This window comes from Mugil cephalus, chromosome 16, assembly GCF_022458985.1.
Source record: "Mugil cephalus isolate CIBA_MC_2020 chromosome 16, CIBA_Mcephalus_1.1, whole genome shotgun sequence".
Lineage (NCBI taxonomy): Eukaryota > Metazoa > Chordata > Actinopteri > Mugiliformes > Mugilidae > Mugil > Mugil cephalus.
Genome location: NC_061785.1, coordinates 359022 through 372770, shown reverse-complemented (window position 1 = coordinate 372770; position 13749 = coordinate 359022). Strand labels below are relative to the sequence as shown.

The 13749-nt window shown below is 41.1% G+C and overlaps 1 protein-coding gene across 1 annotated transcript; it reads left to right on the top strand.

Moving 5' to 3' along the window:
• The first annotated feature begins 1881 nt into the window (after positions 1–1881).
• Positions 1882–12947, top strand: plekha1b (pleckstrin homology domain containing, family A (phosphoinositide binding specific) member 1b). Its single transcript, XM_047609869.1, is given in 11 exon segments — positions 1882–2060; positions 3390–3446; positions 3733–3778; positions 4262–4359; positions 5368–5490; positions 6312–6431; positions 6778–6846; positions 8842–8906; positions 8985–9048; positions 9388–9477; positions 12019–12947. Coding segments are annotated over 11 exon segments (1182 nt in total). The 5' UTR covers positions 1882–1919; the 3' UTR covers positions 12328–12947.
• The last annotated feature ends 802 nt before the right edge of the window (positions 12948–13749 follow it).

Genomic DNA, 13749 nt, shown 5'->3' with positions numbered 1-13749 from the left:
ATCTCAGGATGTTTACAACTTTATCCATGAGCGTGTCTGCTCTTGTTTTTATTAAGCTGCGGGTCTTTCCTAAACTTAACTACTAAGTACTTAGTAAAAAGGTGTTTAAAACTTATTCAGACCTGGTTATAGACTGAAGTCTGAGTGGACTGTCCTCTCAAAGATAGACACTAGATAAACTCCTTCACTGTAAAACTTTAAAGCTTAATCAACTCATATATTTTCTCTTTAATTTGGTTTAGTTTGGTTTGTTTCAACTAGAAATGTCAAATTTATACTTTCAAGTTAAAGATTCACTGGCTCAGAGGTCATTATATTAAATGTATGCGTTGATGGAAGTATTTTTTGTTTTTGTGGACGTTATTTGTTTATTCTGAAGGTTTTGTGAGCGTTTAGGTGTTGGACTATAACATTTATTGTGATGTAAAGTTTACCTGGTGTCTCTCCATTGAGAACTAGGTTCATGACAGCTCCTCTAAAGTGAAGCTAAAGTTGGTAGAGCTCCCCCTGGTGCACTCAGATAATTACTTTATCAACAATATTTCTGTCATTTTAGGCAGTTAATGATGATGAAGAGTCGATATTTGGATAAGTTTCCTTTTAGTTATTTGATGCTATCCCTTCATGGCTTATGTCACTGTGATGTCACAGCGTTAGCTGGAGGCAAAACAGAGGGAAGCTTGAGGCAAACACAGTCACTGTCAACCAGGAACTGTTGTTCTATGTTTTGGTGCCAAAACCGAAAAATCAAAAACACTTATACACTTGAAGATACTATGGTCTATGGGGAGTCGTGTTTAGTCCATATTTATATACGGTCTATGGAGGAGACGTGTTTAGTCCATATTTATATACGATCTATGGAGGAGACGTGTTTAGTCCATATTTATATACAGTCTATGGAGACGTGTTTAGTCCATATTTATATACGGTCTATGGAGGAGACGTGTTTAGTCCATATTTATATACGGTCTATGGAGGAGTCGTGTTTAGTCCATATTTATATACGATCTATGGAGGAGACGTGTTTAGTCCATATTTATATACGGTCTATGGAGGAGACGTGTTTAGTCCATATTTATACGGTCTATGGAGACGTGTTTAGTCCATATTTATATACAGTCTATGGAGGAGACGTGTTTAGTCCATATTTATATACAGTCTATGTAGGAGACGTGTTTAGTCCATATTTATATACGGTCTATGGAGGAGACGTGTTTAGTCCATATTTATATACGGTCTATGGAGGAGACGTGTTTAGTCCATATTTATATACGGTCTATGTAGGAGACGCTGTGTCCATATTTATATACGGTCTATGGAGGAGACGCTGTGTCCATATTTATATACAGTCTATGGAGGAGACGTGTTTAGTCCATATTTATATACGGTCTATGGAGGAGACGTGGTGCATTACTAACACACCTGTGAGATGTTGATCCAGATCAAACCAGCTCTGTCACTGAACTCTCTCAGGGACTTTTCAGCTGATTGACTTTCTTCCTCTTTTGTAACAACACAGATTCAAACAAATCCTGAAACTGAAAGTTGAATTGTTTGATTTTTGCGTTGATCCGTGTCACAGCTGCAGGTGAGCGAGTTGTCATAACAACTCCATACCAGACACATAAAGATCAGATGACCCCGGTCTGGTCTCTAGAGTCCAGGTGTGAACTCTGATCTGGTCTCAGGTGACCTGGGACACGTTTCTTCTGTATTTCCTGGGGGAGATGAAACATACTGATGATTGGGGATGGTGCTTCTTATTTCCAGACTGTTGTTTCTGCCTGTACTGACAGATAAGTGCCTGTCCCCCTCCATGTCCCCCTCCATGTCCCCCTCCATGTCCCCCTCCATGTCCATGTCCTGTTGCAGACTCCCTGTGATGCCCCAGGTGGGCTCGGCTGCTCGGGGTTGCGATGCCTTATGTGGACCGACAGAATCGAATCTGCGGCTTCCTGGACATCGAGGAGGCCGAGAACAGCGGCAGGTTCCTGCGCCGCTACTTCATCCTGGACTCGGAGCAGGGCAGCCTGCTGTGGTACATGGACAACCCCCAGGTATTTACTCTCCTGCTGAGCAGTGTGGCTACACTACAGCTCCAGCTAGAACTGAACAAGCTCCTCACATGAACTGTCTTCTCATAACTCTACCGGTCCAGGTGACCTTTTCAGACTCTTTTGGGATATTCAGACATATCTTAACGTGATACCTGTGAATGAAGAGGCAAACTTTTTATTCATTAGTACAAACATGTTTTAGTCTCTGCTGAGTTCTCTGACCACCAAGCAACAATCACACTCTGGACCAGTTCAGACACTGCAGAGGAGAGATGATTCAATTTTAGGAAGAATTCAACTTCTTCTTCTTCTTTTGTGATTTGGTCACTTTAATCTACTGGTCGTAGTCGAGTTACAGTGAGCGTGAACACAGGAAACAACCACAAAGCCTGAAGCAAAGACAGACAGACAGACAGACAGACAGATAGATAGATAGATAGATAGATAGATAGACAGATAGATAGACAGATAGATAGACAGACAGATAGATAGATAGATAGATAGATAGATAGATAGATAGAGATAGATAGACAGATAGATAGATAGATAACATAGATGTAGATAGATCACACAGAAGATACGATGAAGAATAGACGACAATAGATAAATAGATACTGTTCCACAGACTCTAAACTTCTTAAATCTCCTCCCAAACATCTGCTTTCACTGAAGGTCAGAACAGGAGGAAGTGGTTCTTTCACTGGGGACTATTTTCAGTGGCGGATTAATTTACATTTCTTTCTGCATGAGTGTTTTCAGACATCTGTGGCTATAGAGACAGTTATAAGAAGCAGCTTCAGAAATAGCTCACAGCGAAGACCAGAAATAAAACATCTAGAGATGAAGGACTGTGATGCTTTTAACTTTAGAATTAATTAAATTAGATTCATCACAGCCGTCAGACCAACAGGAAGTAAAACTGAAGGTTAGTAGTAGCAGTGCTGTGGTTTCCTACAGTGGGGGAAACCCTCAAACACCTCAGACACCAGGTGTGACAGGAGAGAATCAACACCTCGTTAGGGGCAGGTTGTTCGAGTCCTCTGCTCCGAGCTGAGCCTGAAGGAGTCACAGCAACAGACTGAATCCTAGAGTCTGATCCCTGTGAAGCCTGAAGACACATAAATAGCAGGTCTACTTTAAAGTGTCTCAGTGTTCACATGCTGAAAAACATCAAGACTGTAGTTTAGAAGAGCAGCTCTCTGCTCTGATAATCCTGTGACTGGACTGATGAGTCCACGGGGATGTTTTTGTGTCGTTCATGTCACTTCTGAGGAAACAAAGAACCAGAGATTCTGTCGATGATGTTCATGTTTGTGTGTTTGTGTCCAGAATCTGCCTGAAGGTGCAGAGAGGGTGGGGTCCCTCAGACTCACCTACGTCTCCATGGTGAGTCCACAGTGTGTTAGTAAATGTTAGCATGCTAGCATGCTAAGGCAGCTAACTGTCATAGCTTTGATGACATCGTACTGATAAACGTGTCGAGACGTGTGGAACAGCTACAGCTGACTTTACAACATGTTAGCGTATAGGTTGGTTCAGTGTGTGTTAGTTCAGTGTGCGTTAGTTGAGTGAGTGTTAGTTGAGTAAATGTTAGTTGCGTTAGTTGCGTGTGCGTTTGTGGTTAATATAAATCCAGCTTTGATACCAGAGCTTTTCTCCGTCTCTTGTTCAGGTCAGTGATGCAACCAAACTCAGACCAAAGGCAGAGTTCTGCTTCGGTGAGTTCCTCTTTATTCCTCCCTCTATTCTCGCTCTAAATAAATAAATAAATGAATAAATGAATGAATAAATAGCAGATAGTTGCGTCTTCATTAATCTGTGCCGTGGTAACAGTGAAGCTGGAAATCAACGCTCCAGCTTCAGTCACTCGTTTGTTTCAGACTCGTCTGTGGCTGCGGGTTTGTTTCCTGTTTGTACCTGTTGGAGTTCAAGTCCTTCCTCCCTCCTTCCTCCCTCCTTCCTTCCCCCCTTCCTCCCCCCTTTCCTCCCCTCTTAGCTTTATTTCCTCTCTTTTGTTTCATCATTTTGTGACTCAATGGGAGGAAACCGTTACGACGGCGTTTCACACACATCCTCCGGCTCTAGAATCAAACTCTATTCGTATTTTTAGATTTCCACGTCACAGTGAACGCCTCGTCTTCCTCTGTTTTCTCTTTGGCTATCAGCTAATGGCTAACGGCTAACCTGCTCTGTGTCTGCAGTTATCAATGCAGGGATGAGGAAGTTCTACCTCCAGGCCAACGACCAGCAGGACCTGGTGGACTGGATCAGCGCTCTCAACAACGCCACCAAGATCACGGTGAGCTCTGCAGCCATCAGCCCCTCAACCACTGACCTACTTCTGCATCTCACTGCATGACGCTCTGTCTTCAGCCTCAGGCCTCAGCTGTGGAAAATTACCCATCATGCCACAGAGAGAGCTCAGTCCAGGCATGAGATGCTCAGTGTGACAGGAATCGGATTAATTAGCTTCTAGTGAAGTAGAATAAATCAATAGTTGGATGTTTCTGTGCAGCAGGACGATGAGTGAGGAGCCTCTAACTGATCCTTCAGCCTTTTCCTTCAATCTGTCTGCTCTTTGACTGAAGCTACGTTAGCATCTGTTAGCATCATAGTTAGCCTCTGAGCTAACTCTGTGACCTGATTTTGTTGGTTTAATAGTGTCACCCTCAGACCTGGACGCTAACTGAATGTATGTTGGTTCCCTATAAATTAGTTCCTTATATGTTGGTTCCCTGGACGTTGGTTCCCTATAAATGAGTTCCCTATAAATTAGTTCCCTATGTGTTGGTTCCCTATAAATTAGTTCCTTATACGTTGGTTCCCTATAAATTAGTTCCCTATGCGTTGGTTCCCTATAAATTAGTTCCTTATACGTTGGTTCCCTATAAATTAGTTCCCTATAAATGAGTTCCCTATAAATTAGTTCCCTATATGTTGGTTCCCTATAAATTAGTTCCCTATAAATTAGTTCCCTATATGTTGGTTCCCTATAAATTAGTTCCCTATATGTTGGTTCCCTATAAATTAGTTCCCTATAAATTAGTTCCCTATATGTTGGTTCCCTATAAATTAGTTCCCTATATGTTGGTTCCCTATAAATTAGTTCCCTATAAATTAGTTCCCTATATGTTGGTTCCCTATAAATTAGTTCCCTATGTGTTGGTTCCCTATAAATTAGTTCCCTGTACGTTGGTTCCCTATACATTTGGTTCCCTATATGTTGGTTCCCACCTCAGCCTTTAGCTTCTCAAACATCCTGGACCAGTTTACAGGAGCGTCTGTTTATCTGCTGGTTGAGTTCCAGGTGCCGAAGGCCGGAGAAGGTCAGGCTGCTCCGTCAGAGACTCAGGAACCACTGGGAACCTCCAAACAGTGCTCGTACAGGACGGAGATCATCGCAGGAGTCCCCGTCGTCACGGCCACTCAGGTAACGCTCACCTGCAGCAACATGTCCCATCAACACCAGGTCTGAGTCTGGTCCAGGTTTTATCTCCTGAGACGGTGCCGGTGTTTAAAGAATGAAAACAAACAAACGTCTAAAAACGGAGCCTTTTTCTTTTTAAGGCAAGAATATTAATTTAATATTTATAATATAAATACACCAACGACTAAGAAATAAATGAACCAATATAATAATAATAATAATGCTATGCTAATGCTAATGCTATGCGTGGTCAGATGTTGAGTCTAATTCCAGGTGTTTCCTCATTGTTGCATCTTTAGAGGTGAAGACAAACTTCAGACAAACGTTTGTTCTTAGACATTTTGAAGCTTCACTTCCATCCATGCAGCTATAGAGCTAAGGAGGCTAAGCTAATTAAAAGCTCACTGGCCCCAGATCAGTCTGGTTACTACTGTTAGCATCATGGTCCCAGTATCTTTATACGTCGCCAGTCAACACGTCCCGTCCTGTCTGAGCTGGAATGCAGCTGTGAAGCAGCCGACGTGCAGCGGCACAGACCAGCAGCTCTGGATCAAGACAAGACTTAACACCTCTATGACTGAAGCTACGTTAGCTTCTGTTAGCATCACGGAGGCTTCCAAGCTAAGCCTGTGATCTGATTGTGTTTTATAGTGTCACCCTCAGACCGGCACGCTAACTGAATGTACGTTGTTTCTCTGTCTATTGGTCTGAGGCTACATTATCCTTTGCTAGCGGTATGGTTAGCCCACAAGCTAACTGCCGGGATGTTTGTGTCTGATGTCCTGACGTTGCCAGATGTTTGTGTCTGTGCTGCAGAACCAGAGGAGGCCTGAACGGCAGAGCGAGGCACGCCGTGAAGCGAGCTCAGCACACGCTGCCTACCTTCCCGAGGGGTTCAGAGCCGGTCAATCAAGGCTGGGTTCTGCGTCAAACAAGGAGCCGTGGTAAGACACGCTTACCGCTCTGAGAACCTCCATTTTTAAAACTACAAGCAGTCGGTCGCATCGTGAAGAAAAGAGAAAGAATCATAGATGCCTCTGGTAAAGACATGAGCGGCTCTGCACCGTCCTCCTCTATGGAAAAACGAACCCGTCCCACCACACGGACAACTCTCATTTTTTATTCACCACCACTTTTATATCTACTTATATTTCTCTCAAAGTGTTTGTAGAATAATAGTTTTGCTATGAGGCGGCTCAGTGGATCAGTGGTGGTTTAGGAACGACGCCTCACAGCGACAGGGTTCTGGTGATCATGATCCAGGAGCTTGTGTCTGTTCTCTGTTCTCAGATGAAGACGTGGAAGAGGAGGTTCTTCCAGCTGGATGAGAACAATCTGAGCTACTACAAATCTGAGCAGGTAAAGTCCAGGCGACGTCCGTGTGCAGGCAGCGGCATGAGTCTGGATTCCTGACGTGTTTTACCTGTGAACTCATCACATACCTGGACACACCCAGACTCTGTCTGTGTTCACCTCTAATCCACCGCCTGTGTCTCCGCTTCCTCTAATGTCACAGTTAATGTTCTACACAGTCACATTATTAATGACAATAATAAAAATATCACTGTCTGTCACTGTTTAACCCTCAGGTTCATTCACTCTTCAGTCATTAGGGAAAAATCTGCTTTAAAAACTGAACTGATTCATATTATTTTCTGCCTTTTTCTGCATAAATCTCTTCAGCTCTTTACAAAACTCCCACTAACAACTAATGATTCTATTATTTTGAGGATTATAACTCTTTAAATCACTTTAAACCAGTTTCATCACTTTGAGTCACTGTTGATTTTTTAAAATGAGCAGTGATCCATAAAACTAATGTTGAGGCTGGAGCATTTTATCAGATCAGCCTTAAACATAAAATACTGATTTCAATGCATTAGTAGTTTTTGAGTAACATCAGATTTAAAATTTACTTGTGAACAAAAATGTCCCATTGACTCCCATTATAACTCAGACAACACAACATAAATATTCATTCTGCAATATTAATATTAATATTAATATTAATATTAATTTGGGAGAAAGTCAGTATTTTACAACCCTTGAAAATCCTCCTGGAGTCTGTGGTAGTTTGTAAAGTGCTAAAGTGGTTTAAGAGATTTATGCAGAAATAATATTAATCAGTTCAGTTTCTGTCATTAATGACTCAGAAGGTGGTGATTTATCTGTTAGTGACAAAATGACAACGAGCTGAAGAGCAAAAATTTACCCAAATGGAGAAACATGTCTGTAGTGATGCCTGAGAGTTAAACCAGCTCCAACTTTACTGATGAACACATGAATGCATCACCTCTCCTCGTCCTCCATGGATTCGTTCTCCCGACGGGTCTGAGCGCTGCAGGTTTAATGATAATGATTAATGATTTAAAATATAAAAGCACTGGTCAGTTTAGTCTGTGGACCTCTGTGGTTTCCACAGGTAGATTTACCTGCGTCCTCCAGTCGTGAGTCATGAGGTCAGAGGACGTAGAACATTAACTCTGACGTGTCGACGGAGCCCGACACCAATGACACATGAAGTCATCACTTCTTCCTTTCATCAGTATTTTGGACCGAATGTGAGAAATGCATTGTGGGAGCTCAGCACACAGGGGTCAAATCTATGGCTCTGGGACCAAACATGGTCAGAACATCTGTAACTTACCCAGTGGTTTTTATTGAAACCAGCCGACAGACACGAGTCCAGATTACACTTTATTATTAAGAGGTTCAATTTAAAGGGGCGTTTATCAAATGTAGACACTCTCTTCATTTCCTTGTTCTTCTTGGCACTGAACCAAAAGGAAACAGTCTGGAGATGTCGTTACTTGTAGGTTGTTATTCTGTTGTGTTTCTGGTCTGACCCCTTTAGATCAAACTGGTCTGAATGTGGCTCCTGAACCAGAATGAGTTTATTATTATAAACTAGGAAGAACTGAGACTCAAGCAGTAAGTCCAGAGTTGGTACGAGCACATGTGACCTGGTCCTTCAACAAGGCTATCGAGTCTCTGCTAACGAGTCTCTGCTAACGAGCTCCATGTTAACGAGCTCCCTGTTAACGAGCTCCATGTTAACGAGCTCCCTGCTAACAGAGAATCAAGAATAGCTTATTGTCATTATGTGAGTACACAATGAAATTTTGGGCAGTAGCTCCTCGCTTAAGTACACACACGCGCACACACACACACACACACACACACACACACACACGCACACACATACATACATATATGTGTGTATCTATATATATATATATATGTATGAAGTGAGTAGGTGATACCTTGTAAACACAGAGTGGCTCTAAGAGGCTCTGATGGTTAATCTGTCACGTGTTAACGCTGATGTTGAATCTCCCACCTGAACGTCTCCAGGAGAGGGAGCCACTGAGAGTCGTCCCCCTGAAGGAGATCCTGAAGGTCCAGGAGTGCAAGCAGAGGTCAGCGGGCCGGGAGACGGGACGCTGGTTGGTTCTGAGTGGGCGTCATTAACATGTGGCCTGTGCTCTGTCCTGCAGTGAGCTCATGATGAGGGACAACCTGTTTGAGATGGTCACCACCTCCAGAACCTTCTACATACAGGTGACACACCTGGTTTACCTGGGGGGGGGTTAATGGATAACAGGGCGTCTGTGGACCGTGTCGTCACTGTCAACATCTCTACAGTCATTCACTTTATCAATTCAGTTTTCAGGTTTATCCCCGTAGCTCAGACCCTGCTACTCTGATAACACTGATGCAGGATCAGCAGATACAACAGTCTCATGTGTGTGGTTCATGTGTGTGATTGTGTTCACGTGTTGTGTTTAGAGTCCTTTTGTGTTGACTTCTTAACAGCTGTGTGTGTAGAACCAGCTTCTCACGCCTCTGGATGTTTTATTCACTTGGTGAGTGAGACTAACCCGTGTCCGTCTGGTTCAGGCCGACAGTCCAGAGGAGATGCACAGCTGGATCAAAGCCGTGTCCGGAGCCATCGTAGCTCAGCGAGGCCCAGGACGCTGCGCGAACACTGTAGGTAACTCCCACAGCAGAGCGAGGCCTTTACTGGAGGGGCTCTGTGTAGTTCATGCTTTATCTGATCCAGTGTCTGATCCAGTGTCACCACCTAGAGACAACAACACGTCACTGCAGACCCACAACTTCACAACTTCACCACACTCTGCAGAAACTGAACCAGACGAGGATAAAACTCAATCTAAAACCAAGTCTCACTTTTATCTTCCAGGGTAAATCTTCAGGATGACCAGTCAGGTTATTAGATGAATAGTGTTATTTATAGAGGTTATTATATAGGTTAAATATCATAGATGAATAGTGTTATTTATAGAGGTTATTATATAGGTTACATATCATAGATTATTAGATAAATAATGTTATTTATAGAGGTAATTATATAGGTTAAATATCATAGATTATTAGATAAATAGTGTTAGATAAAGAGTCGACTGTGTGAAAGATAAATAATGAGATAAAAAATAGAATGAAGATGATGATGGTGATGATGATGATGATGATTATGATGAAGATGATGATGATGGTGATGGTGATGAAGATGATGGTGATGATGGTGATGAAGATGATGATGATGATGATGGTGATGAAGATGATGGTGATGATGGTGATGAAGATGATAATGATGATGATGATGGTGATGGTGATGATGAAGATGATGATGATGAAGATGATGATGGTGATGGTGATGATGGTGATGGTGATGATGATGATGGTGATGAAGATGATAATGATGATGATGATGATGATGGTGATGTTGAAGATTATGATGGTGATGGTGATGATGGTGATGATGATGATGATGAAGATGATGATGTGTTTCCAGGTGCGTCAGACTCGTCGTTTCTCTACTCCGTGTTTTCAGAGGTATTCTATGTTCCGGGTCTCTCTCTGTCCTCCATCTTCATCCCTGCCTTTCTTACCATCATCTTCATCATCTTCTTCATCATCATCATCCTCCTCCTCATCCTCAGGTCTAACCTCCACAGTGTTCAGAGTCTGAACAGGAGCTTCATGCTGATCTAACTCCCTCCTCTACGTTCACATCCACTCTAACAAAGAACTAATAACAAAGAACTAATAACAAATAAAGAACTAGTAACAAAGAACTAATAATAAATAAAGAACTAGTAACAAAGAACTAGTAACAAAGAACTAGTAACAAAGAACTAGTTATAAATAAAGAACTAATAATAAAGAACTAATAACAAAGAACTAGTTATAAATAAAGAACTAATAACAAAGAACTAATAACAAAGAACTAATAACAAAGAACTAGTTATAAATAAAGAACTAATAATAAAGAACTAATAATAAAGAACTAATAACAAAGAACTAGTAACAAAGAACTAGTAACAAAGAACTAGTAACAAAGAACTAATAACAAAGAACTAATAACAAATAAAGAACTAGTAACAAAGAACTAATAACAAAGAACTAATAATAAATAAAGAACTAGTAACAAAGAACTAATAACAAAGAACTAATAATAAATAAAGAACTAGTAACAAAGAACTAATAACAAAGAACTAATAACAAATAAAGAACTAGTAACAAAGAACTAATAACAAAGAACTAATAATAAATAAAGAACTAGTAACAAAGAACTAATAACAAAGAACTAGTTATAAATAAAGAACTAATAACAAAGAACTAATAACAAATAAAGAACTAATAACAAAGAACTAGTAACAAAGAACTAGTAACAAAGAACTAGTTATAAATAAAGAACTAATAACAAAGAACTAGTAACAAATAAAGAACTAGTAACAAATAACTAATAACAAAGAACTAGTTATAAATAAAGAACTAATAACAAAGAACTAATAACAAAGAACTAATAACAAAGAACTAGTTATAAATAAAGAACTAATAATAACGAACTAATAATAAAGAACTAATAACAAAGAACTAGTAACAAAGAACTAGTAACAAAGAACTAATAACAAAGAACTAGTTATAAATAAAGAACTAATAATAAAGAACTAATAACAAAGAACTAGTAACAAAGAACTAGTAACAAAGAACTTATAATAAAGAACTTATAATAAATAAGAACTAGTAATAAAGAACTAGTAATAAATAAAGAACTAATAACAAAGAACTAGTTATAAATAAAGAACTAATAATAAAGAACTAATAACAAAGAACTAGTAACAAAGAACTAGTAACAAAGAACTTATAATAAAGAACTTATAATAAATAAGAACTAGTAATAAAGAACTAGTAATAAATAAAGAACTAATAACAAAGAACTAGTAACAAAGAACTAATAATAAAGAACTAATAACAAAGAACTAGTAACAAAGAACTAGTAACAAAGAACTAGTAACAAAGAACTTATAATAAAGAACTTATAATAAAGAACTTATAATAAATAAGAACTAGTAACAAAGAACTAGTAATAAATAAAGAACTAATAATAAGAACTAGTGATGAACGGCTAAAGATGAATGAGGAAGTGAAACCTTAAAGGGCCCCGGTCCTTCAGTAAACGTTTCATGACTTCATCTTCATCCTCCTCCTCCTCTCTCTCTCCAGGAGCACAGTGACTCCTCCTCTATCTTCTACTACTCCCTGGACGAGGAGCTCCATCACCTGCAGCCTTCCTCCACCTCCTCCTCCTCCTGCTCCTCAGCGGCCACTCAGCCTCCGCCTGGACTCCCCCCATCAGGACGGCTTCCTGGGCCTCCTGCCGTGGAGGCTGAGCGGCGTCCAGTCGGTGATGGTGGCGCTGCCTCCGTCAGAGTGAAGGAGGAGGAGGAGGAGGAGGAGGAGGAGGAGGAGGAGGAGGCGTGGAGGCGTCTGAGGCCAGCCGAGAGCTCCGAGCTGCAGATGACTCTGATCTGAGGGGCCAGTTTTTATACCAGTGATCCTTAGGTTTCTAAAAGCAAAAGAAAAGCAGATTAATGAGTCGCTAATTAATTATTAATTCACTAATGTTTGATGTCAGAAACAAACCAGAGTCCGTTCGTCTTTATCCTGTTTCATGTTCAGCTTTGTGTCTGGTCTCCTCTCCCTGTGAATCTCTCACATGTCGTAGGAGCTCATGATTAGCATGTAGCCAGCTAGCATAGCATTTAGCCAGCTAACATGCTAACCAGGAGAATCTTCATTCAGCTCATTACCTTCACCAAAAGTTCAGTGAGGAAACTTCTAATTAATGGATTATAACGTTTATTGTTCAGACAGAAGCTGCGTTAAACCAGGTCGTTATTATTTAACAGGTTGATTGACAGGTGACTGGTTGATTGACAGGTGACTGGTTGATTGACAGGTGACTGGTTGATTGACAGGTGATTGTGTATCTATGTTGATGTTTTGTTTGTGGATCTTTTTGTCCTCCTGGTTTTACCCTGATCATCATTTTTACATCGTGTTCTGTTCTGGATGTTTCTGATGTTTCTACGAATAAGACGAGTGTGATTCAAACACTGTGTTCTCTATTTATTAAAAAATATCTGAACAGATCCCTCTGGTTCCTCTGGCTCCTCTGGTTCTCCTACAGGTCACCACTACCTCAGGTTTAAGTCTTAAGCTCATATCTGAGGCCAAATCCCCCTTTTCTGGGCCAGAGCCAGCGCTCTGCATCCATGATGGTTAAAGTGTGAGATCACTTATATAAACACAGTCACCGTTCACCTATGAGCTTCATTAACCATCGTGTAACAACACGTTTGATTTGTTTGACTGACAAAAAGGATCAGAGACCAGACGAGTAGATCCTGAAGCTTCTGCAGTGATCCGGTCTGTCAGGCGTCCAGTCAGACTGTAACAGGCAGATATGAGTCAGAGAGAAAACCCGGCTTCACGGCTCCGTGGCTGAGAACCAAGATGGACGATAACACACAGATTTAGTTTGTAACGAGCCCCATTTAATTAGTCAATTATTTAATTACCAGTAACAGAAACAGCGTTACAACGATGGAGATGGTAATTAGTTAATTATCGTCATTCCCATCACTGGCTATGAAATGAATTTCGTCCTCGTCACTAACTAAATGTTGAACGTGTCTGAGGGGTTTGTCCACCAGGGGGCAGACTCTGTCCTCTGTCCCCCACATATAGAACTCCTGTTCCAGCAACAGTTTAGAGACTCGGATGATCCGGCTCCAATGAAGTGAAACGAAGCAGCTGGTTGTGTAACATCTGTTCTGGTCCAGATGTTCCAGTGAGGAGGGGGGGGGGGGGTTGGTCCTGATCACGTCGTGACATCAGCGCAGACAGAGTTAACGTCTTCACTGAGTAGAAGCAGCCGGGGGGAGTTTTCTG